Raw genomic sequence first — 20,027 nt, forward strand, 5'->3', positions numbered from 1 at the left:
ACTTTACGATTATGGAGTTTTTATACATTGAAACCGTTGTCATTGCTTCATATTCAAGTACAATTATGACAAAAAGGAACAACAAATTATATTATAGGTACTTTTGCAATTCTGTTGCAAGATACTATTAAACAGTGGCTGAGCCCGTAGAACTCAATTCTCACCGGTTTATCTTCTTACCCCCTTATTCATAAACGTCTACTAAAGTTGACAAGCCGATAATAATCGTTTTTCCCTTTCCGGCGTATTGGTATGATGGAAAGGGACAAACGATTATTATCGGCTTGTTAACTTTAGTAGACGTTTATGAATAAGGGGGTTAGACCCTTTAAGTATTACATGTCTCAAATAAAAAGCAAGTAAAGCTGCTTTTAAACTCGTACTTTAACATTTTTCGGCATAAATATCTTCTTTTACTGTAAAAAAATACAATTGACTTTTGGAATGTATAACTGAGCTCTTTCAACTGATATACCTATGAGTATATCCCACTGATTATATTACTACGCTTTGAAGTTTTACCACGGAAAGAGAGTCGTAACATAAGAGTTCCTTTTTACCTTTACAGTACGTATAGTGCTACTTTCCTGCACTAGTGAGGGAATGAGCACTTTCCGTGCCTATGTCGCAAGTTACGATACACGTGCGAATAGGTAATTCGCAACTCGTGTCGATTTAAAACTCCCTTCGGTCTTGTTTTAGGTAACTTATCGCCATTCGTTACGAATTTCCTACTTTTCGCACTTGTATCGTAAATAATTATTTTTCTAAGGAACCCTAAAAATATAGGTTCATTTACATATTTTGACAGTGCAAAGTTCATCGACAGCGACTATTAACGACAGTCAAAAACCATTTGTAAAATGTTGCATCTGTTATAAAATTATCTTACTCAGTAGTACTTTACTCGTAGAGCTATCTACTTTGTGTTCATCAGTGGTGACTGGCGACTAACCAGCAGCGTGTCAAGCGTAAAAGGAATTTGAACAGCGTGTACTGAGGAGTAAGCTATTCGCATCTGTTTGCATTTGTTTTTTAACATAGACGCCCCTACTGGTCACCGCAAGTCGAGCGTCCACTCAGTTTGCACCCTTATTCACCACGCTCCCGGATGTCGCTCAAGGATCCATTCCTTCAAGTTGGCTCTAGTGGTGTTCTTGCCCGTGAGACCGAGTGTGAAGAAGAACACGTAGGGGAACCAGTCCGTGGTGAACTCGAGGGTCATGTTGTAGCCTCCTATGCCTGTTATCATGGGCTCGACCTGCCGAATGATAATAATGAATACCTAAACATTACTACGAAATACTTCCTTTCTATGGAGAATTAATGTACAAAGTATATAGGTAGCTACTTAGGTAAAAAAAAATTTTTCTTCACAGTATATTCACTGACTTAATTCATACTGAGTTTCTTAATTCATATTGAGTTTAAGGACACGACACAGGAGGATGGACTGGCCACCTTACAAGCCTTTAAAAGTTGGAAGGAATATTTAAGTATGATGATTTTCTATTGATATTGATTGAGACATATTTATATTGATTGAAATTGAAAACACCTATCCTTATTGTTATAAGTAGGTAGACTTTCCTGGACGTATATTCACTTAAATTTTGTCAAAACAGATAAAGACGATCTGTTTAAAAAAAATAAAAATTTGTAAGCCTAAAATTTATATAACCTATCTACAAACTAATACATATAATAGATTCATTATAATTTTTGTACCTGCCGGTTCGGGAACTGCATTCGGGCGCACAGGATTGTTGTTTCAACTCCTGCTGAAAGCTGCAGAACAAGACAACTTTATTTTAGAAAATAAGATTGCAGTTTAGTATAATTATTTAACATTACTTTTTCATATCTTATTCATTGAGGTCGCAGTAATTTATGGGAACTAAGCAATTGTTCCGGCAATATGGCCGCGACCCTAAAAATGTATGACTACACAAAATAAAGTGTCAATATGTCCGGGCCATAATAAAAAATATTGCATAGTCTGGCCCCAAGTGCTGGCTGATGTTGCAGGCCACACTGTTGCAGTCACACATTTTCGTGAAAATATGGCCCGTCTGGGGGTTCCTGCAACTCCCAAGACACGTTGCTGCGCAGTGGACCTACGTAAAAATTTGGCATGTTTTGTTCACAAATTTGACAAAACGATAAAAATAAACAAACATTAAAAATGTTGTTCATACTTTCATCAATACATGTAGCTTGGCTGGTGGATCAGCGTGCACGGCAAACTTTTCTGAATAGAAAAAGTGAGCTTGGCGCTCCTGAACCCTCTTCGACTTAAAGCAGAAATTGCCGTGCAGGTAGGTACGGGCGCGCCAACCCTTCTGCTGTTCTCTTCTTTTCCGGAGGTAGCCGCTTTTGTGCACGCTCAGACCTTTAAATAGTCAGAAAATATAATGTTTGTCACATTTTTTTCAATGACCGGTTATAGGAAACCTGCGTAGTTAATAAATAGGTACTTGGCAGGATTAGTAGAAGCAAGTAAACGTTAAGACCAACTGTTCTTTATACGTCATAATTTCATAGAAGTTTGACGTTTAAAATATACTTCCACTGCGTGGGCTATGAAAATCGCTGCAGACTTTTTTGGTCTAACTCTAGTCATATTTTATCATTAGAATATTTTTGCTCACGGCGAGCGGATAGGATAACGAGTTTAAAAAAAATAGAAGTGTAGGTATCTATCTATCAGAATGCATTATTTACAGAAAACTTATTACAAATACTCATCAGCAGCACAAATAAGTAGGTAGGTAAGTATAATTATGGACTAACCTGATCTTCCATCGACTAGTTTAAAATTGCTCGGATACGGTTTCGGTATGACGTGCGCTGCTAAAATATTTACAATCCAGGTGACGTAAGGGAACACGTCGATGTAGATGGGCGGGTCGTCGTTGAGCCGTTGGCGCATGCCGCGGCGGGTGCAGGGCGCGTAGCCCGCGGAGAGCCCTATGAGTTCGAACTCGCCGTCGGGGCTGTGCGAGGCGATGGGCGCACCAGGCCGCACGCCGCACCCTGATGTGCATAGGACGTGCGTTGCGCCTTCGCTACCTAAATTCTATAAACAGATTAGACCATATTATGAAAGCTTTTCATGTCAACATGTTCAATACATAAACCAATATGAAAAGTTCATACAGATCTCGGTTCCCACTGCTGCAGTGGTATCATGGTCGCATGACAGGCATGGTGATAGATGATAAAAAGGCGACCATCTTAGCCCTACTGGTTATTTATACCTACCTATATGTAGAGAGTATGTGTTATATAAAATAAAAGTTTATAGTAGGTATCGGATAACTCCCCTGTATCGGATAACTATAGTCAGGGAGTCCAAGAGTGGATTTTTGTAGTTACTCGAGCGCGTCAGATTAAAATATGAGTGATATCTTTCTACCTCGTAAAGTCTAACTTAATCACTTTTAGCCGTCCATTCCATGTAGAGCCGTTGATTGGTGGGGGTTCAACAAATCGTTAAGCAAATTGTGGATTTGGCCCAAGTCCAAATAAATGCTATAATTGTGCTATTACTAAATATGTCAATTATTTGTACGCATTTTCTTAATCTGACGGTAACAACAAGTTAATATCGGGCATCGAACTTATAATCGTCAGATTAAGGAAATGCATACAAATAATTGTTAGATTAAGTTATAGAAAAAATATAGCATTAACTTGGACAAATATGACCAAATCCACAATCTACTTAACGATTTTTTCCCTCCACCAATCACCCAAAATTTTAATAAATCTGTAGACGCTTTCGGGCTCGCTAAAAAAGAAAACATTGTGTAACCGTTTTTTCTTCTTATTATCTAATATTTCGATTCCAATTTAGGTCTCTACGATGCACATTTAGCACCGCCGGCTCGCGTATTACTATGTAGGTATGTTGTGACTGCTAAGTCGGTGAAAACTTAGCCAGAAAATGTAGTCAATCTTCATAAATGGAAGCTTTTAGTCTGTAGTGAGATGATGACAGACCAAGTATACATATAATATGAGTACGTACTTAAGAAATTAATAATTTAAAAAAAACTTTAAGAACTTTAAACTTTATTTTACCGCTTTCTTTCGATGTCGGCGACATTCTTTGTGTGTGTATAATTTCAAAGTTTTCTTTCCCATTCTCTCTTGGTCAAAGTCTCTCGGTACAGCTGTAAATTACATGTGTAATGTAATGGCCTTTTTATTTTTTGATAATATTGTTCATACAATTAAGTAGTTATTTGTAAATTTTATAACTCACTGCTGATATAATCGATTAACATTACGATTTTGTTTCCGCGTTTTCTCTGACGTTCAGCGTATGACGGCAGGCAAATTGGGATAGAGTATTCTGTAAAGAATATTTTACATTTAATTACATACAACTATGCGTAATGATCTTTGAGTATTTAGTAACTGGAGATGCCATGGCTGTCATTTTCTGTACAAAAAAGTCTGCTGATTTTACGGGGGAGGGGTACGTCAAATGTATGGTTATTTGTACATGATTTGTACGTAACGTACAAATAGCCATGTCAGATAAACGTCAGTCCATACAAAAGTTTGCACACAAGTTGTGCAAGGTAGACACAACTTACACTTACTTAACGGCAGAGGGGTAAGCTCTCAAAGGCGACTCCGGTTATTAAATGCTGTAAGCTAATGACCGAACCGGAATATTTGAATTAAGAGGTTTTAATTTACCTGATTGCACAGGGCGGATGAGTTTACCGACGGCCATACTATTTCCGACTCCAAATCTAAAAATAAATAATAAAAATATATATATTTAAGAGAAGATGCAGCTAGCTTTGAAAGTTTGGCCTATAAAACTCCGGGAATGTAGGCCAAGTGATCAGGATTTCTAGATTTATATTGCATATCCCGGTTATATAAAACCGAGATGAAAGGAGGAAGAGGGGGGAAGCCTTTGCCTAGCAGTGGGACACAATAAATTAAATAAATAAATATTGCATATTCAAATAAATTACATTGTAGTTTAGGAATTTTATTTTGTAAACAAGTTCATGTTTTATTACATACAAAAAGACAAAGGGTATATTTTAAAGATATAACCACAGACAATTTTTCGATGATCGGTCGGAAAATGAACTCGCTATGACTGTGAATCTAATTAAGAATCTTGAGCGTAGCAAGGAAATCAAAACCACGAGATGTAAATAACTTCGATCTCGTGTTGCATAATTGCATATACTTAAGTACAACTTTTCCCCGTAGTGTATATGATATCTAAAGATATTATGGAAACAAAATTTAGTTATCACAATAAAAGATAAAAATAAATCGAAAAAATTTCCAGCGAAATAATATAGAAATAATAAACTTACATTTAGAATCGTGAGCGTCCTGAGGGACTCTAAGGCATCATCATCATCATCATCATCATCATCATCATCATCATCATCATCAGGCTATAGTAGTCCACTGCTGGACATAGCCCTCCCCTAAAGAGCGCCATAGCGCCCTGTCTTCAGCTTGCCGCATGGCATGCAGTGTTCAAATTAAAAACTTTGATCGCGTGTGGCACTTTTCACTTCAGCAGTAAGAACAAAATAGGTACTAAGAAAACACATACACCCATTCACCAATACACCTAAGTATACCTACACACATTCTCTCATTCACCCATACCCATATCCATATCTATTCCAACTGATATCACTTACACTGCACTTTCAAATGCTTTGTCTCACGCAGTGAGCAAAATCTAAATTTGCTTACTGTTTTAAGCATCAAAGCACCCTTGTTAGACCTGCTGAGGTGAAAGAATACTCCACAACAAAAGGCACTTTAATATAGCCCAGGAGAGGCGTGCGGATGTTGCGAATCCGCATTACATGTGAAAACCGCCTCACCTGGAGAACTCCGGGTGTGCCGTAACTTCGCTGACCGGGACCTCGAGGTAGGCTCGCGGGCACTTCTCGCCCATTTTCAGCTGCATCAGCGTCATCTGGCAGTCTTTCTCGTCACGCTCGTAGTCGCCGAACACGACGTTACCTCTAAACATTAATTATACTTAATTACCTGTAAATTGTAGGTAACTATAATAATGATAGAAACTGTCTATAATTATTGGTCTGTAGGTACCTAACTATTGGTAGTCTAGTAGTCTTCACTTTCTTCATAAAGTGTATCTGTAACTACATTTAAGTTATTTCGCTTTTACTGTACCTACTGTGACGCGGTGGGCAAAGTTATGTTAAAGGGCAAAGTTTTATACTTTTACGGTACCTACTAGAGTTAATAAAACATGCCTTGAGTGTGTACCTACTTTTTATAGAGTACTACTTTGTTGCAAACTTACATTTTGTAGTTCTTTGGCAAGCGAAAAAAGTCTGCCGCGGTGCCCACGACGAATTGCCGATGTATCAACACGATCCGAGGCGCCTTGCTTGGGTTTAATAAACCCGTCATTACTGCCAACAAACAATGTTTGAATCATACGATATGGGGCCCGTTTCTCAAAAGCCTGTAACTTGTACTTAATACAAGCGGATGTCACTTTTTGACAGCTTTTGTTAGAAAGGGACTTCCTCTTGTATTACAAGTTACCTACTTAAGCCTTTGAGAAACGGGCCTATGGTCGTTATCATATTCCACATCATTAAAAATCTAATGAAAGTAGCCAGTCAACGAACGGACAGTTGCACGGTAACGATCTCTGCAGAGAACACATTTCAGAAAAAGGTCACTTCTGTGGAAAAAAATAAAAGTTAACGATTTGGGTATATTATATATATCACGTTAATCTTATTTGAGACTTAAATGGGTCAATCAACTTTTAAATGTCCAATGATGAAATTACGGATTTTTTTTTTGTTATTTATTGTCCATATTTATTTATTTTATTTAAAAGATAATTTTGTCTTGTTTATGATTTTGATTATGTATAAAGCAGAGCTGTTTCTTTAAGAATTTAGTGAATATGACGAAAAAAATTCATCAGCCCAAATCTGCCCTTGTCCCCTGGACCACTATCCAAAAGTATTTTTAAACAAACTAGACATCAATTATTGTTTAAACAATTATTTTACTTACATTAATTAAACAATGCAGTATATTTTTTTATCTTTATATATGGCATATACTCACGAAATTTCACAATTTTTCCCTAAAAATAGTCCCCTGGGCAACTCTTATTTTACATAAACGGAACTTTTTAATTAAAACGCGAAATAGTTACAGTAATGTAAGAAAATTGCTCCTGCTACTTTGTTTTATATTGTGTTATTGTATCTTCAAAAAATTATCAACTGCTCTTGAATTTAAAAAGAAAAAAATATGATATGTGTTTTTCAATTTAGGGACAACTTAGTTGCCCCATAGACATATCTGGTTGTCCAATGGAAATATTAATAATAAATCTTAAAGAGGGTACTAAATGAAACAAATGTAATAAAATATCAGAAAGCACTAACATACATATGTATGTTAGTGTTTTCTGATACTTTATTGAATTTGTTTCAGACCCTATAAAAATTCTTATCACATTGTTTTTGTCCAAGGGACAACTAAAATATCCTACGGACAACCACTTCCGTAGTCCAAGTGACTAGTTGTCTGAGGGACTTATCTAAAACTTTGAGCCATATAATAAATACTAAAGATTTTTTGAGTTTATTTCACCCTTACGGTAAAATATATGTAAAATAGTATTTGGTACAATACAATTTATTATAATATGTTAATTATTTATGTATTTGTGCCAGTGGTCCGATGGACATATAATAAAGCCACCCACACTCTCCAACAGTACTCGACCGACTGACGCCGCGAGTTTCGTGTAATCAAAATGGCGGGTAGGCCTATCTGCTTACCAGAAATTTGAACGTGTCGTCAAGTCTTGCTACGTTATCTATATTTAGATTTCATAACTAATTTATGGTTGTCCAGTTGACCTGCATGGCGAAGATAATTCAAGGGACAAAATATGCAAACATAACAAATCGGTATGTTTTATTGATGATACTTATCCATAAAAATGATTATGTGTTTAAATATCAATTCCGCAACAGTATTTTTTCATGATACAAAGTTTTATGGTGCACTGTAGCAAGGGGACAATCTGTCCTACTATGGAAAACAAACTTTTGGTCTTTTGGACAACCAATAAAAAACGGGTAAATTGTAAAACAAAATGAAATGTTTTGTAATAAAATGTTAGACAATATGAATAGAAACATAACGGAATACTAAAAAAACTCATAGTCTTATATACATTTGTATTATCGACCAGGGACTCTGCGTGTGATGTTGAACACATAAAAGTTGATTCACCCAAATACTGAAAACAAGTATCTAGTCTGTAAGGGTGCGGCTTACAAATTTGCTTTTGATTCTCTTAACTTTGCGATGTCTATAGGAAAGACGCGAACGGGTTAATCATAAGTACCATCACGCTCCGCGATTGTTGCGCAATTTAGGGTCCTAGCTAAATTGGTTGTTCAATACTTACGCTATAGAATTTCCAATTTAGCAAGAACCCTAAATGGCATAACAATCCCGTGTGGTGACTGTACAATAAAATATGTATGACATTTTAAATATCTGGGAGACCGAGCTTTGCTCGGAAAACATTTAATAACTCAAAAATGCGCGTTTTCCCAGAGATAAGACCTAGCTAGATCGATTTTTCGGCCTCGAAAACCCCTATATAGATACCACATTTCATCGAAATCGTTAGAGCCGTTTCCGAGATCCCCGAAATATATATAAATAAATAAATTAATTAATATACCTACAAGAATTGCTCGTTTAAAGGTATTAGATAATCTCACCGTGAACGTACTGCAGGTAACCTAGCCATGAGAAAGTATTTTCTTTCAGAAGACCGTCGGGTGGCTTCAACGTAAAGTCATCTTGACAAATAGACAAGTCCCTTATCATGCAAATGGATATGTTCACGTTTACTGAAACAGAAAAACAATGCACTTACTAAAATATTCATCAGATGTCACTAACCAAAACTAAGTTTTACTATAGTTCGTTTTTTTAGCATTAGATAAAAGATAAACAATCTCGACGTGTCTTTATACTGAAAAACACTTTTGAAAAATAAGTCACGGCAAATATGTAACACTGAATCATATACGATTATTTACATGCTTTTGCTTTCATAAGTAATAGTGACTGAGTTTTAAAAAGCTAATTTTCAATTAAAAGACACGTCAAGATCGCGTAGTCTTTTTCTAATGCTAATAAAACGAACTATAAGTACTTACCTAAGTTAAACTAAGTATATTTATTCAGTTTCATATAATATGCAAGTAATTCTACCTAAATCTTGTAGGTACTTACTTAAAATGATGAAAAATTTGTAGATACGAAACTCCATTCGACTCCGAGACAAGTTACACAATAAACAGGTAATCCTCTTCTGATTGTAAAGGCAGGAAAGAATTCATCTGTTCGTGATGTTACCAATGTTATGACACTTGAGATTGCGCCATAATGGTACTGTTACTTCGCGAAGAATGAAAAACAATGCTCCGTAGTTTTGCTGTCTTTGATTCTGGAATTCATGTGCATACAAATTCAGAAAGATTATGGACGTGCATATAGTTTTCTATAAGCATATAATAGGTAATTAACAGAACTAATATACAAACATAAATAATTTAAACACTGCTCAAAAAGTAAAAACATTCGTATTTATTTATATTTACTAATTTAACTGTTTATGAAAACACGTTCTGCTGTATTATTTAACATTTTTAGGGTTCCGTACCCAAAGGGTAAAAACGGGACCCTATTAGTAAGACTCCTCTGTCCGTCTGTTTGTTTGTCCGTCTGTCTGTTCGTCTGTCTGTCTGTCTGTCACCAGGCTGTATCTCATGAACCGTGATAGCTACACATTAGCTACTACACTTGAAATTTTTACAGATGATGTAGGTATTTCTGTTGCCGCTATAACAACAAATACTAAAAGCAAAATAAATTAAATATTTAAGTGGGGCTCCCATACAACATACGTGATTTTTTTGCCATTTTTTGCGTAATGGTGCGAGTCCGACTCGCACTTGGCCGGCTTTTACGCCCTGTTTTGTTTAGTAAGGCACTGGAAACTATGTACTGGATATTAAGAGCGCTATTACATTTCGGCGTTGAGCGAGTTTAGGTATTTTACGCGCTGCGGCAGGCCGTGCGAGCTCAGTATGCCGATCCCTTCTACCACACTCGCACTACAATGATGGATTAAACATTCTTGATCCTTCGCGAAGCATATTGAAATCAACCATAACAACACTAACTGTACTTAACTTTTAAAGTGCTAAAACTGTTATTTGGTAAGTACGAAAATACTAAATGCAGTGCAAATGTACATAGGGGCTGTTCATAAATTACGTCATCTATTTTTGACGATTTTTGACCTTCCCCACCCCTCAAATCATCCAAAAATCAAGCTTCGGATGAATCTGTTTCCTCCTACGTCATGTTACCATCATCCGATGTCCAGACCCCCCCCCCCCACTCCTCCCATTTGAAACGACGTAATTTATGAATAGCCCCACACTCGTACTTATGAAGGTATATTACTCGAAAGAAATTATAGGTACCTACTCGCTTATTTACATGTTTCGTCATTGCATTTGGTACCTATAGGTTGTAAAGTTTGTATCAACGAGGGTTTAAAAACGAACTGGTACTGAGGATCTGATGATGATTAAGGTGGTCACGGATACCAATCAACCATGTAGTAACATGATTAGGCTCGTTTGATTCGTCTCAACAAGATCTTTGACACTGAAGATACACAGGGTCTGATGATGGAGCTGGAAGGTGGCCACGGGTACCAGTCTATCATGTAACTAAACAACTTCGTGTTTGGGCTAGTTTGATTCGTCTCAACAAGATCTTTGACACTAGGTGATACTCAGAGTCTGATGATGGAGCTGGAAGGTGGTCACCGGTACCAATCAACCATGCAACTAAACCACTTCGTGTTTAGGCTCGTTTTATTCGTTTCAACAAGATCTTTGACACAAGATAGTACTCAGGGTCTGATGTTGGAGCCGGAAGGTGGTCACCGGTACCAATCAACCATGCAACTAAACCACTTCGTGTTTAGGCACGTTTTATTCATCTCAACAAGATCTTTGACACAAGGTAGTACTCAGGGTCTGATGATGGAGCGCGAAGGTGGCGACGGGTACCTGTCTATCATCATCAGCTCCATCATCAGACCCTGAGTAGTATCTTGTGTCAAACATCTTATTGCGACGAATCAAACGAGCCCAAACACGAAGTAGTTCAGTTACATGGTAGACTGGTACCCGTGGCCACAGTCCAGCTCCATCATCAGACCCTGAGTACTAACTTGTGTCAAAGATCTTGTTGCGACGAATCGAACGAAGCCAAACACGAAGTGGTTTAGTTGCATGGTTGATTGGTACCGGTGACCACCTTCCGGATCCATCATCAGACCCTCAGTACTACCTTGTGTCAAACATCTTGTTGCGACAAATCAAACGAGCCCAAACACGAAGTGGTTCAGTTACATGGTAGACTGGTACCCGTGGCCACAGTCCAGCTCCATCATCAGACCCTGAGTACTAACTTGTGTCAAAGATCTTGTTGCGACGAATCGAACGAAGCCAAACACGAAGTGGTTTAGTTGCATGGTTGATTGGTACCGGTCACCACCTTCCGGATCCATCATCAGACCCTCAGTACTACCTTGTGTCAAAGATCTTGTTGCGACAAATCAAACGAGCCCAAACACGAAGTGGTTCAGTTACATGGTAGACTGGTACCCGTGGCCACCTTCCGGCTCCATCATCAGACCCTGAGTACTATCTTGTGTCAAAGATCTTGTTGAGATGAATAAAACGAGCCTAAACACGAAGTGGTTTAGTTGCATGGTTGATTGGTACCGGTGACCACCTTCCGGCTCCATCATCAGACCCTGAGTACTATCTTGAGTCAAATAAATACATATAGAATGTCAGGTCGTTTCAAATATTTTTAATCCTGTCCGGTAGTTTATTAAACTGTACCATTATAAATTATAATACTATAAAAACAGTGCTAGGATCAAAGTCTCTCGTTGCGGTTTACACGCACACAGTATAGCGTTTTACACGGCGCCCGCCGCACACAATGATAAAAAACCTCGTCGTCGCCGTTGAAAATGTGCGGAGCCGACCGACACACGTCCTGCCTCTACAAGCTCTGCCGCGGCACTGAGCTGGCGCAGCGCGCGTCATCGGTAATATAGAGTAGTTTTCAAAAAATTGCCAAAAAATTATAGTAGAATTTCATAAACACTAATGTATACCAACAGTATAAGCAAACGTTGCAGATTGCTTGAGTATGAAAATGACTTCGATATTAAGTAGATTTTCGTAGGAATTGACACTTGTTTCGGAGAGAAAATCGAGTTCGTTTTACTTTGATTTTCTCTTTCTCAAAGGTATGTAGGAAAAATATAGTTTGATATGCCTAAAGTACAGGGTATTAGTAATACAAAATAGCCAGGTTTAGCAGAGTAAAATTCTCAACATTTCCAAATAAGAGCTCGCCATTCAGTGCTTCACGGGGTTTTTCGGAAACGACCATCAGAAAAAAAATCATTACTAATTTAATAAGTCCTTTTTCTAATATTTACAACAATATTTATAAAGATAAGAAGACGCTTTTACTGGAACCAGTACTCATTGTTTCTAATAATGAGCGCAAAGTCCTGAATTTCGTCGACTAGTATCATCAATTTTGCATTATTTCGACTTTTCTTGTAAGAGCGCTCTTAATAGAGTGATTCTTTCTGTCGATGTTTAAAATGTTAACGTGTGGTATTTGTTGACATCTAATTTGTATTAACGTCCTCCTAGTCTAGTCGGTACGGTAGTTACCCTTCCTTCGAAGCAGGAGGTCCCGGGTTCGGATCCTGGCAAGGGCATTTATTTGTGTGTTTCTCACAAATACCATAGAATAAATAATAGTACTACCGTACAGAAAGGACACTTCCTACAAACCCGAAGTTTGACAGCGGATCAGGGTCGAATCATGCTATCCCTTTCTAATATATGGCACTATCCCTTTCGGCTATTTAGGGTTGTCAAAATTCAAGTAATTATCTTATCTGTGGTCGTCCACGCAAAAGGAAGTCAAGTGGTGCCAACCCTAATAATTGCTCGGAGCAATGCTGAGCCGAACGGAGCCGAGTTCGACCGAAGTGAGGAGTGTCTCCCCACTGCAAATACTGTAATAGGTACTGGCTCTCAACTTTATCTTGCATTTAAGCTATTAGGCCAAGTTTGGTATCGTTTTCGTATAAATGGGGATGCAGAATTCATTTATGGTATCATTTTGACGCCATTCAGAAGTCAAAAAAAGGAGCCTATAGGTAAAAAAAGAAAAACACTTTTTTTTAATTCGCCTTCACGCTTAAACCGCTGAACCGCTGACGATGTTGTTGTTTTGATTTGTTTATAGGTAAGTTATGCAATAACATTATTATTACTCATATATTTCCTTAGTCATGAGATAAAAACAATAGCAACTATAAATATCAAGACCTAACAAAATGTTGTTTCATAATTAGCTTTGTTGTGGCACACACATGACGTTTTAGTCATTAGTTTCTACTATCCTGTAATAAACGTTAAACAAATAATAAAGTGTAGGAAGAGTGGGAGAAGTGATTCTGATCTATGTTAGGCTTTACTAGGTTACGTGCTAATTACTTACTGGATTTAAAACTCTTTAATAAGGATGAAATGTACAATGCCGCTATTCCTTCTAAGCTTTGGTTAGCAATATAGTTGTATATTTCTAAATATTATATATTTATATTGAACCTTGATAAAAAATATGAACTGTATACCAAAAATATATATTTTTAATAGAAGTTATAAAGTTTTTACATTTTAAATTACAGCCCGATACAGTTTTTTAATGTATTATTATGTTTTATTTTTTAGCCCCTGTGTGCCTTTGTTGGCAGTACTTTACTTCATTTAGTGATTGGAAATTATCTACAACCGCTGCAGAAGGTGAGAAAACCAACGATTGGATAATACATTTTATTTAGGATACATTCCCTACACGGTTTTTCTTAACTCTATAGAAAAAGAGAAAACACTATAGTGTGGCGTGTTCATTTGAGAGGCCTTTAAAATGAATTGGGGTCTTCAACAAGTTCAACAACCAATTTTTGATAATGTTAGGTAATATTTTTGGAAATACTTAATCGACTCCCCCCCACCCTTCTAACTTTTGAACCATGGGTCAAAAAAATACTATTGTGACGAACGGCTTACTATGGAACCTTACACTGAGCATGGCTCGACAATGCACTAAGTACATACATATACTGCTTAGCCTACATCAGCTACAGAGGGCCTACCGCGAAAAACGATTAAGTATCGACATTTTGCTATCTGCCTCACTATTGCTCTTGCCTATTCTAGTGATAGAGAGGCCGATAACGAAATTACGCTTTTCATTTTTCGCAGTAGGCCTTCGTGTCGGTGTTCTTGCATTAATATTGCGCGTTATTTCTTAAAAAGGAACATATATAAACAGCGGTTTCCTTTATATATTTCACTAAAATCTGCTAAGCTCGTGTTTTACATTGCAAACAAAATGGCGGACTGCATAAAAGTTCACGGTCCTGCTCGCCACAGTCATGGCAGTCCTCCTATGCAGGACGCCAAGCCGCTGATAATCCTGCGCGGCAGACTGCAAGCGAGCGGGGCTTGCAGGAGTTGCAGGCTTTGCAGGACTCAATCCTGCTCGGGTGTTGCCGGACGCTATGCAGTCCGCGACAACATTCACAATCCTGCATAAAGGTTGACTCAGGTTAGCCCGGCCGTGTGGCTCTTACTTTTCTATGACATGACAGCTGCGCTGCAGCTGCTGGCGTGATGCTTTCCATAGAAAACGATGCGCCGGAAGCTCCGGCCCGGACATGGCCCGATCTAGCTAACGTGAGTCATATCCTTAATGAGGCGGACGGTAAAGCGGACTGCAATGCAGGAATGTGAATGGGGGCTTAAACCATTAGCTATTATACTTGGAGGGGTACCATCGCGAAAGGTCGCGAAATCCACGACAACGCGTGGTTCCAAGATCTTGCCCGAAAACGCGCAAAGAGGCACAATCCACCTGATGAAGCTGACATGGCTCCCTGCTTCAGCTGCCATAAATGCGGTCGCAATTATGCCGGTCCCGCATTGGCTTATACAGCCACGAGAGACGTTGTTCCTCGCTTACAGACGCTGCATAAATCATCTGTCAAGATGTCAAAGGCCTGATGATGATAATACTTATTGTCCACAGGAAACAATCACATTTACAAGAAGGGTATTTTACCTAATTATGTTAATAGATAGATATTATGTTAATAGATAGAGGTCAGATACGCATCTGACCTTTTCGACTGTTACTGTTTATTTTTATGTTTTCCAGAATATTTACACAGTGAATACTTCTTTGGAAACTGTTTTAAATCTCAAGGTGCAGTTTTCTACACACATACACATTTTAACCATTTACAAGTTTTGGGAAAGTTAATATTACGTGTAAGTAAAGTTTTAATTTAGGTACGAGTAGGTAGATGTAAGCTGAGACAATAATATTGATAGGGGAGACCGAGGTGAGTTAAAACAGAGGTAAGTTGAAACAACGTCAATTTTGCGCTATTTATAATTAATTAATCATCTTGAGGCACGGACGTATATTGAGGGACCAGCGGACGGTGGGACGCGGCTGAGAGCTCAGGGCTATAACCGCGAAAATCGAAGTTCGCAAATTGCGGGCATTTTTCTCTGTCACTCTAATTACGCCTTCATTGGAGTAAAAGAGAAAGATCCCCGCAATTTGCGAATTTCAGTTTTCGCGGTAGCCCCTCAGCCGCGCTCAGCTCAACAACAGTTAAAGATGTCTCAAAATTTACGTTGTTTCAACCTGTTTCTGTTTTAACGCTCTCGGTCTCCCCTACATATTTTTTATAAGCGCACAAAAACTTTTAATTACTTTTAATGTAAAAATTCCTATCCTAATCTCGAATAGATTTACCCATAGTCACTATAACGTATATAACATTCGTTTTATTTTCGAAAATTTATAGCGAGCAGGTATATTGAAACACAATACATGCTATTTGCTTACAAATACATAACTAAGTTATTATTGCTATACTATTTTAGGCTTGGATAATAGTTCCTCGGATTCCTACGTGCATCATACTCAGAGCCGTTACTGGCCTGTATGATCTGTTTCGATACACTTCGCATAATTTTCAAGTAAGTGATTCAATTGTTTTTACCACAGTATGTGAATACAAATAAAAATTTTCAAACTTATTTTGATAGTGTATTCGAGAAACTGAAAACGGTGAAAAATAGAGATGCTACTCCTAAAAATACGTGTGATACCTCATTAGATTCGTCATGATGGCTAAAAAAATGTTTTCGAAGCGTGTATTAGCACACAAAAAATATTAAAGTTATAAACAAAAAAAAAGGGGGAAAAAGTAGATATTTTTTATTTCCACAATATCTCAAAATGTATTAATATTTAAGAAACCAAAATTAATATTATAAAAGAGGAGGATATTTCCAATAAAATATTCCATACTTTCAGAACCGTATCTCCATTATTTATACTTTATATTCAACGCTGAACACAGCCCTCCGCGCCAAAAAACACCATATTTTTTTTAATTTTTCAATGAATATTTAGTACCTTTACAATTATATTTAATGTAACGTACTCTATTTTTCACGCAGCGCGCGTTTCCCGAAAATGAGGGCTCGTGTGCTAATACAAGCTTCGAATACATTTTTCTAGGCATCATGACGAATCTAATGAGGTATCACACGTATTTTTAGGAGTAGTATCTCTATTTTTCACCGTTTTCAGTTTCTCGAGTACCTATACTATGATATCATTTCATATTTGAAAGTATTATAAATAAATCCCATTTCAATAAATATCAATACCAAAATGTAATTGTGGAATGATAAGAAACCGAGGAAACTTTTATAATTTTGATTCTATTTAGTCTATTTTGGCTATCAGAAATGATAGCAGTAAAATTTACTATCTCATCTTTATAATTTGGTATTAAAATACATAATTGTTTGCATATTCATTCCGATTCATTAAAATTAGAATTAAAATAATGTATTTAAAACGCGAAAGGTTTTAAATTATTTGCATATTTACGTTTGCAGGTGTGCGTTCCTCGCATCACCTACTGCCACGAACATACTCGATACAAGTACCACTTCTTGGAGTGGTACATCTCTAGAAACTATACGGGAGGAATGGACTGGGATGTGTACTTTTTTGGACCCCGTAATATGGAGTGGTAGCAAATTATGAATCATCAATAAGTTACTACGATTAAAATTGAAAGGAAATAGGTAAATAATAAAAACTGAAAATAATTACTTTCGGTTTTTGTTTCTCCATTAAATTATAAGTAGTCAATTATCCTAAAGCTCCTGTTATACATATTTTGCTACGTCGCATCTCTGGACAATTATTTTTGTAGACCATGGTTGTTAAAGTAAAAATAGTAAGAAGATAACATTGAATTAAGTAACATTGACTCGGCTGGCCAAATAGACTAAGAGCTAGCTCCGGAAATGGACTAGGTTAATGTAAATAACGAAACCGCTCCATTTAGTTGCTATAATATATATGCTTTGCCGATGAACCATGCTCCATGCTCCAGAACCGCAAGTAATAAGGATATATAATATACATACTCATATAACCATTCCAGTCGCAGAATCACAAAGTGGTAACTAAGTGTCAGATGTGTCGTAACAGAGTCCACACAATGTGTCTAGAATTGTTTCGAAACAAAGTGTCGTCGCCGTGTCTACACTTTTCCGTAACAAGGTGTCGACACATTTGTGTGCACTTTGCGTGCGGTTTGCGACTAAATCTGACAGCAAATTTGTGACAGCAAATGTCAATATAAAATACCTCTTGAAAACCAAGGTTTGTCAAACTACTATTAGTGTCTCGTGTGCTCGTAATTCTAGTAAGTCATCATGTGCAATGCAAATGATAATAATCGACCGAAACCATATAAACACCCAACACCCGTCAACCTTTTACAGAAAAGTTTTTAAAGAAATGCAATAAGCTACTTAGGTCAGGCAACGAATGCTCCAAAAGTTGTAGAGGGAAATGCTCGGAACACAATTTTTGACTCCGTAACTCGGTTTGACAAGTTAGGTGAACATATCAAAAGTCCCCGGCCGTAGCCCTTGAGCGGGGGGGAGAGAGGGGGCTTTGAAGGTCCCATTTTCCGGTTTTTCGATTATATCTCGGAAACTAGGCCCTATATACAAAATGAAAGTTAATTTAATTTGTTACAAGTTTATTTAGTCAATTTTTTCGATATGTTGAATAGTTTTTGAGATATCCGCTCTTGAAAGTTTATTTAGGGCTCTCAATTTTATCTTGATATATCTATATCAGTGAAGGTGCTAGACCGTGTTTGGTATCGTTTTCGTATAAATCTGGGGTGCTGAATCCATTTAAGGTATCACATTGACACCATTCCACAAAATAAAAAAAAATCTTTTTAGGGTTCCGTACCTCAAAAGGAAAAAACGGAACCCTTATAGGATCACTCGTGCGTCTGTATGTATGTCCGTCTGAATACACAAAATAGTTATTTACCTATAGATGACAGGAAAACCTATTAGAAATGTGCAGTCAAGCGCGAGTCGCACTTAATGTACGGAACCCTTAATACGCGAGTCCGACTCGCACTTGGCCGGTTTTTTTGAAAGTCCTCTTGACGCTTAACCGCTGAACCGATTTCGTTGAAATTTGGTATAGAAATAGTTTGCGTCCCGGAACAGGACATAGGATAGATCTTATAACCAAAATCATCTTTTGAAGGTGTGAAAAGTGGCGTGGAAATTTGTACGGGAAATCAATAACCGCTGAACCGATTTATATGAAATTTGGGATGGTCTACATCTTTGATTTAGTTAAAAATGATAAAAAAACATGACTTCAAACCTAAACTTAAACAGTATTAACTTCAAGAAGTCAATTCTGAATTCCCCCCTACACCTCATTTCACACCTTTAAAGGATGATTTTTGAGATAATTTATTATGTCCTGTCTCGGGACTCAAAATATATGTGTACCAAATTTAAATTAAAACTGTTCAGCAGTTTAAGCGTGAAGAGGAGTTTAAAAGAAAGTATTTTAATAAGTTTATAATATGTTTTTACTTCGGAATGGTGTCAATGTGATACCTTAACTAAATTTGGTACTGCGAATTTATACGAAAACGATACCAAACATGGCCTCGTAGCTTTACTGTTGTAGAAGTCAAAATAAAATTGAGAGCCCTAAATTCTTATTACTTGGCCAAACTTGTGTAGAAGGAAAAGGTAAAATAAAAGTCTTCGGCAGGAATATAAGACACAAATATTTTTTTTTTTTGCGTTACTATTTTAATCATCAAATATAAACATACCTTGATTATATTATTCTAGTGAGATCCTCATAGATAAACAAAAACATTTACTTAAAAAATTACAAGGTCGAAATGTCACGGAACTTGTGAGAGTAATATGTGAAAAATAAAAACTTTAATGACAAAAAAATCTGGACACAATTTAAGAATCACCCAATTGCGTCGAGGAATCATCTGTATTTTTGCTTGTTTCATTACCTCCTCGCTTCTTTTTTGTCCTTTGTATTCTGTAGCAATTTGTTAGATCTGAAAATAAAGATAACTTGCGTCGTCACGGATGTCGAAATCGATTTTCGAAATCTGCGCCCCCTAAAACCTATAAAACGACATCCATGACGACTTTTATGACATAGTGCATGGCCGCCATCTTGGAATCCAAAATAGTCATCATTTTCGAAATCTGCGCCCCTAAAACCTATAAAACGATATCCATACGACTTTTATGACATAGTGCATTGCCGCCATTTTGAAATTGAAAATGTTATCATTTTCGAAATCTGCGCCCCCCCAAAACCTATAAAACGACACCCGTGAC

The 20,027-nt window shown here is 37.2% G+C and overlaps 1 protein-coding gene across 1 annotated transcript; it reads right to left on the reverse strand.

Moving 5' to 3' along the window:
• Window positions 1-1,090: 1,090 nt before the first annotated feature.
• Window positions 1,091-10,017, reverse strand: LOC134789683 (uncharacterized). Its single transcript, XM_063760280.1, has 11 exons — window positions 10,002-10,017; window positions 8,808-8,960; window positions 6,335-6,446; window positions 5,886-6,029; window positions 4,714-4,769; window positions 4,271-4,360; window positions 4,087-4,178; window positions 2,794-3,079; window positions 2,199-2,392; window positions 1,729-1,788; window positions 1,091-1,261 (listed from the first exon to the last, which is right to left on the reverse strand). The coding sequence occupies exons 1-11, from the start codon at window positions 10,015-10,017 to the stop codon at window positions 1,097-1,099; spliced, it is 1,368 nt and encodes a 455-aa protein (XP_063616350.1). The 3' UTR covers window positions 1,091-1,096.
• Between the last annotated feature and the right edge of the window lie 10,010 nt (window positions 10,018-20,027).

Source organism: Cydia splendana, chromosome 4 (genome assembly GCF_910591565.1).
Source record: "Cydia splendana chromosome 4, ilCydSple1.2, whole genome shotgun sequence".
NCBI lineage: Eukaryota > Metazoa > Arthropoda > Insecta > Lepidoptera > Tortricidae > Cydia > Cydia splendana.

Bases quoted from the DNA above. Each gene is read 5' to 3' on its own strand.
- LOC134789683 (XM_063760280.1), bottom strand. The intron at 3,080-4,086 runs GTAAAATAAAGT...ATCTGTTTATAG, and splicing joins GCCGACATCGAAAGAAAGCG to AATTTAGGTAGCGAAGGCGC. The intron at 1,262-1,728 runs GTACAAAAATTA...ATCATTCGGCAG, and splicing joins TGCAGTTCCCGAACCGGCAG to GTCGAGCCCATGATAACAGG.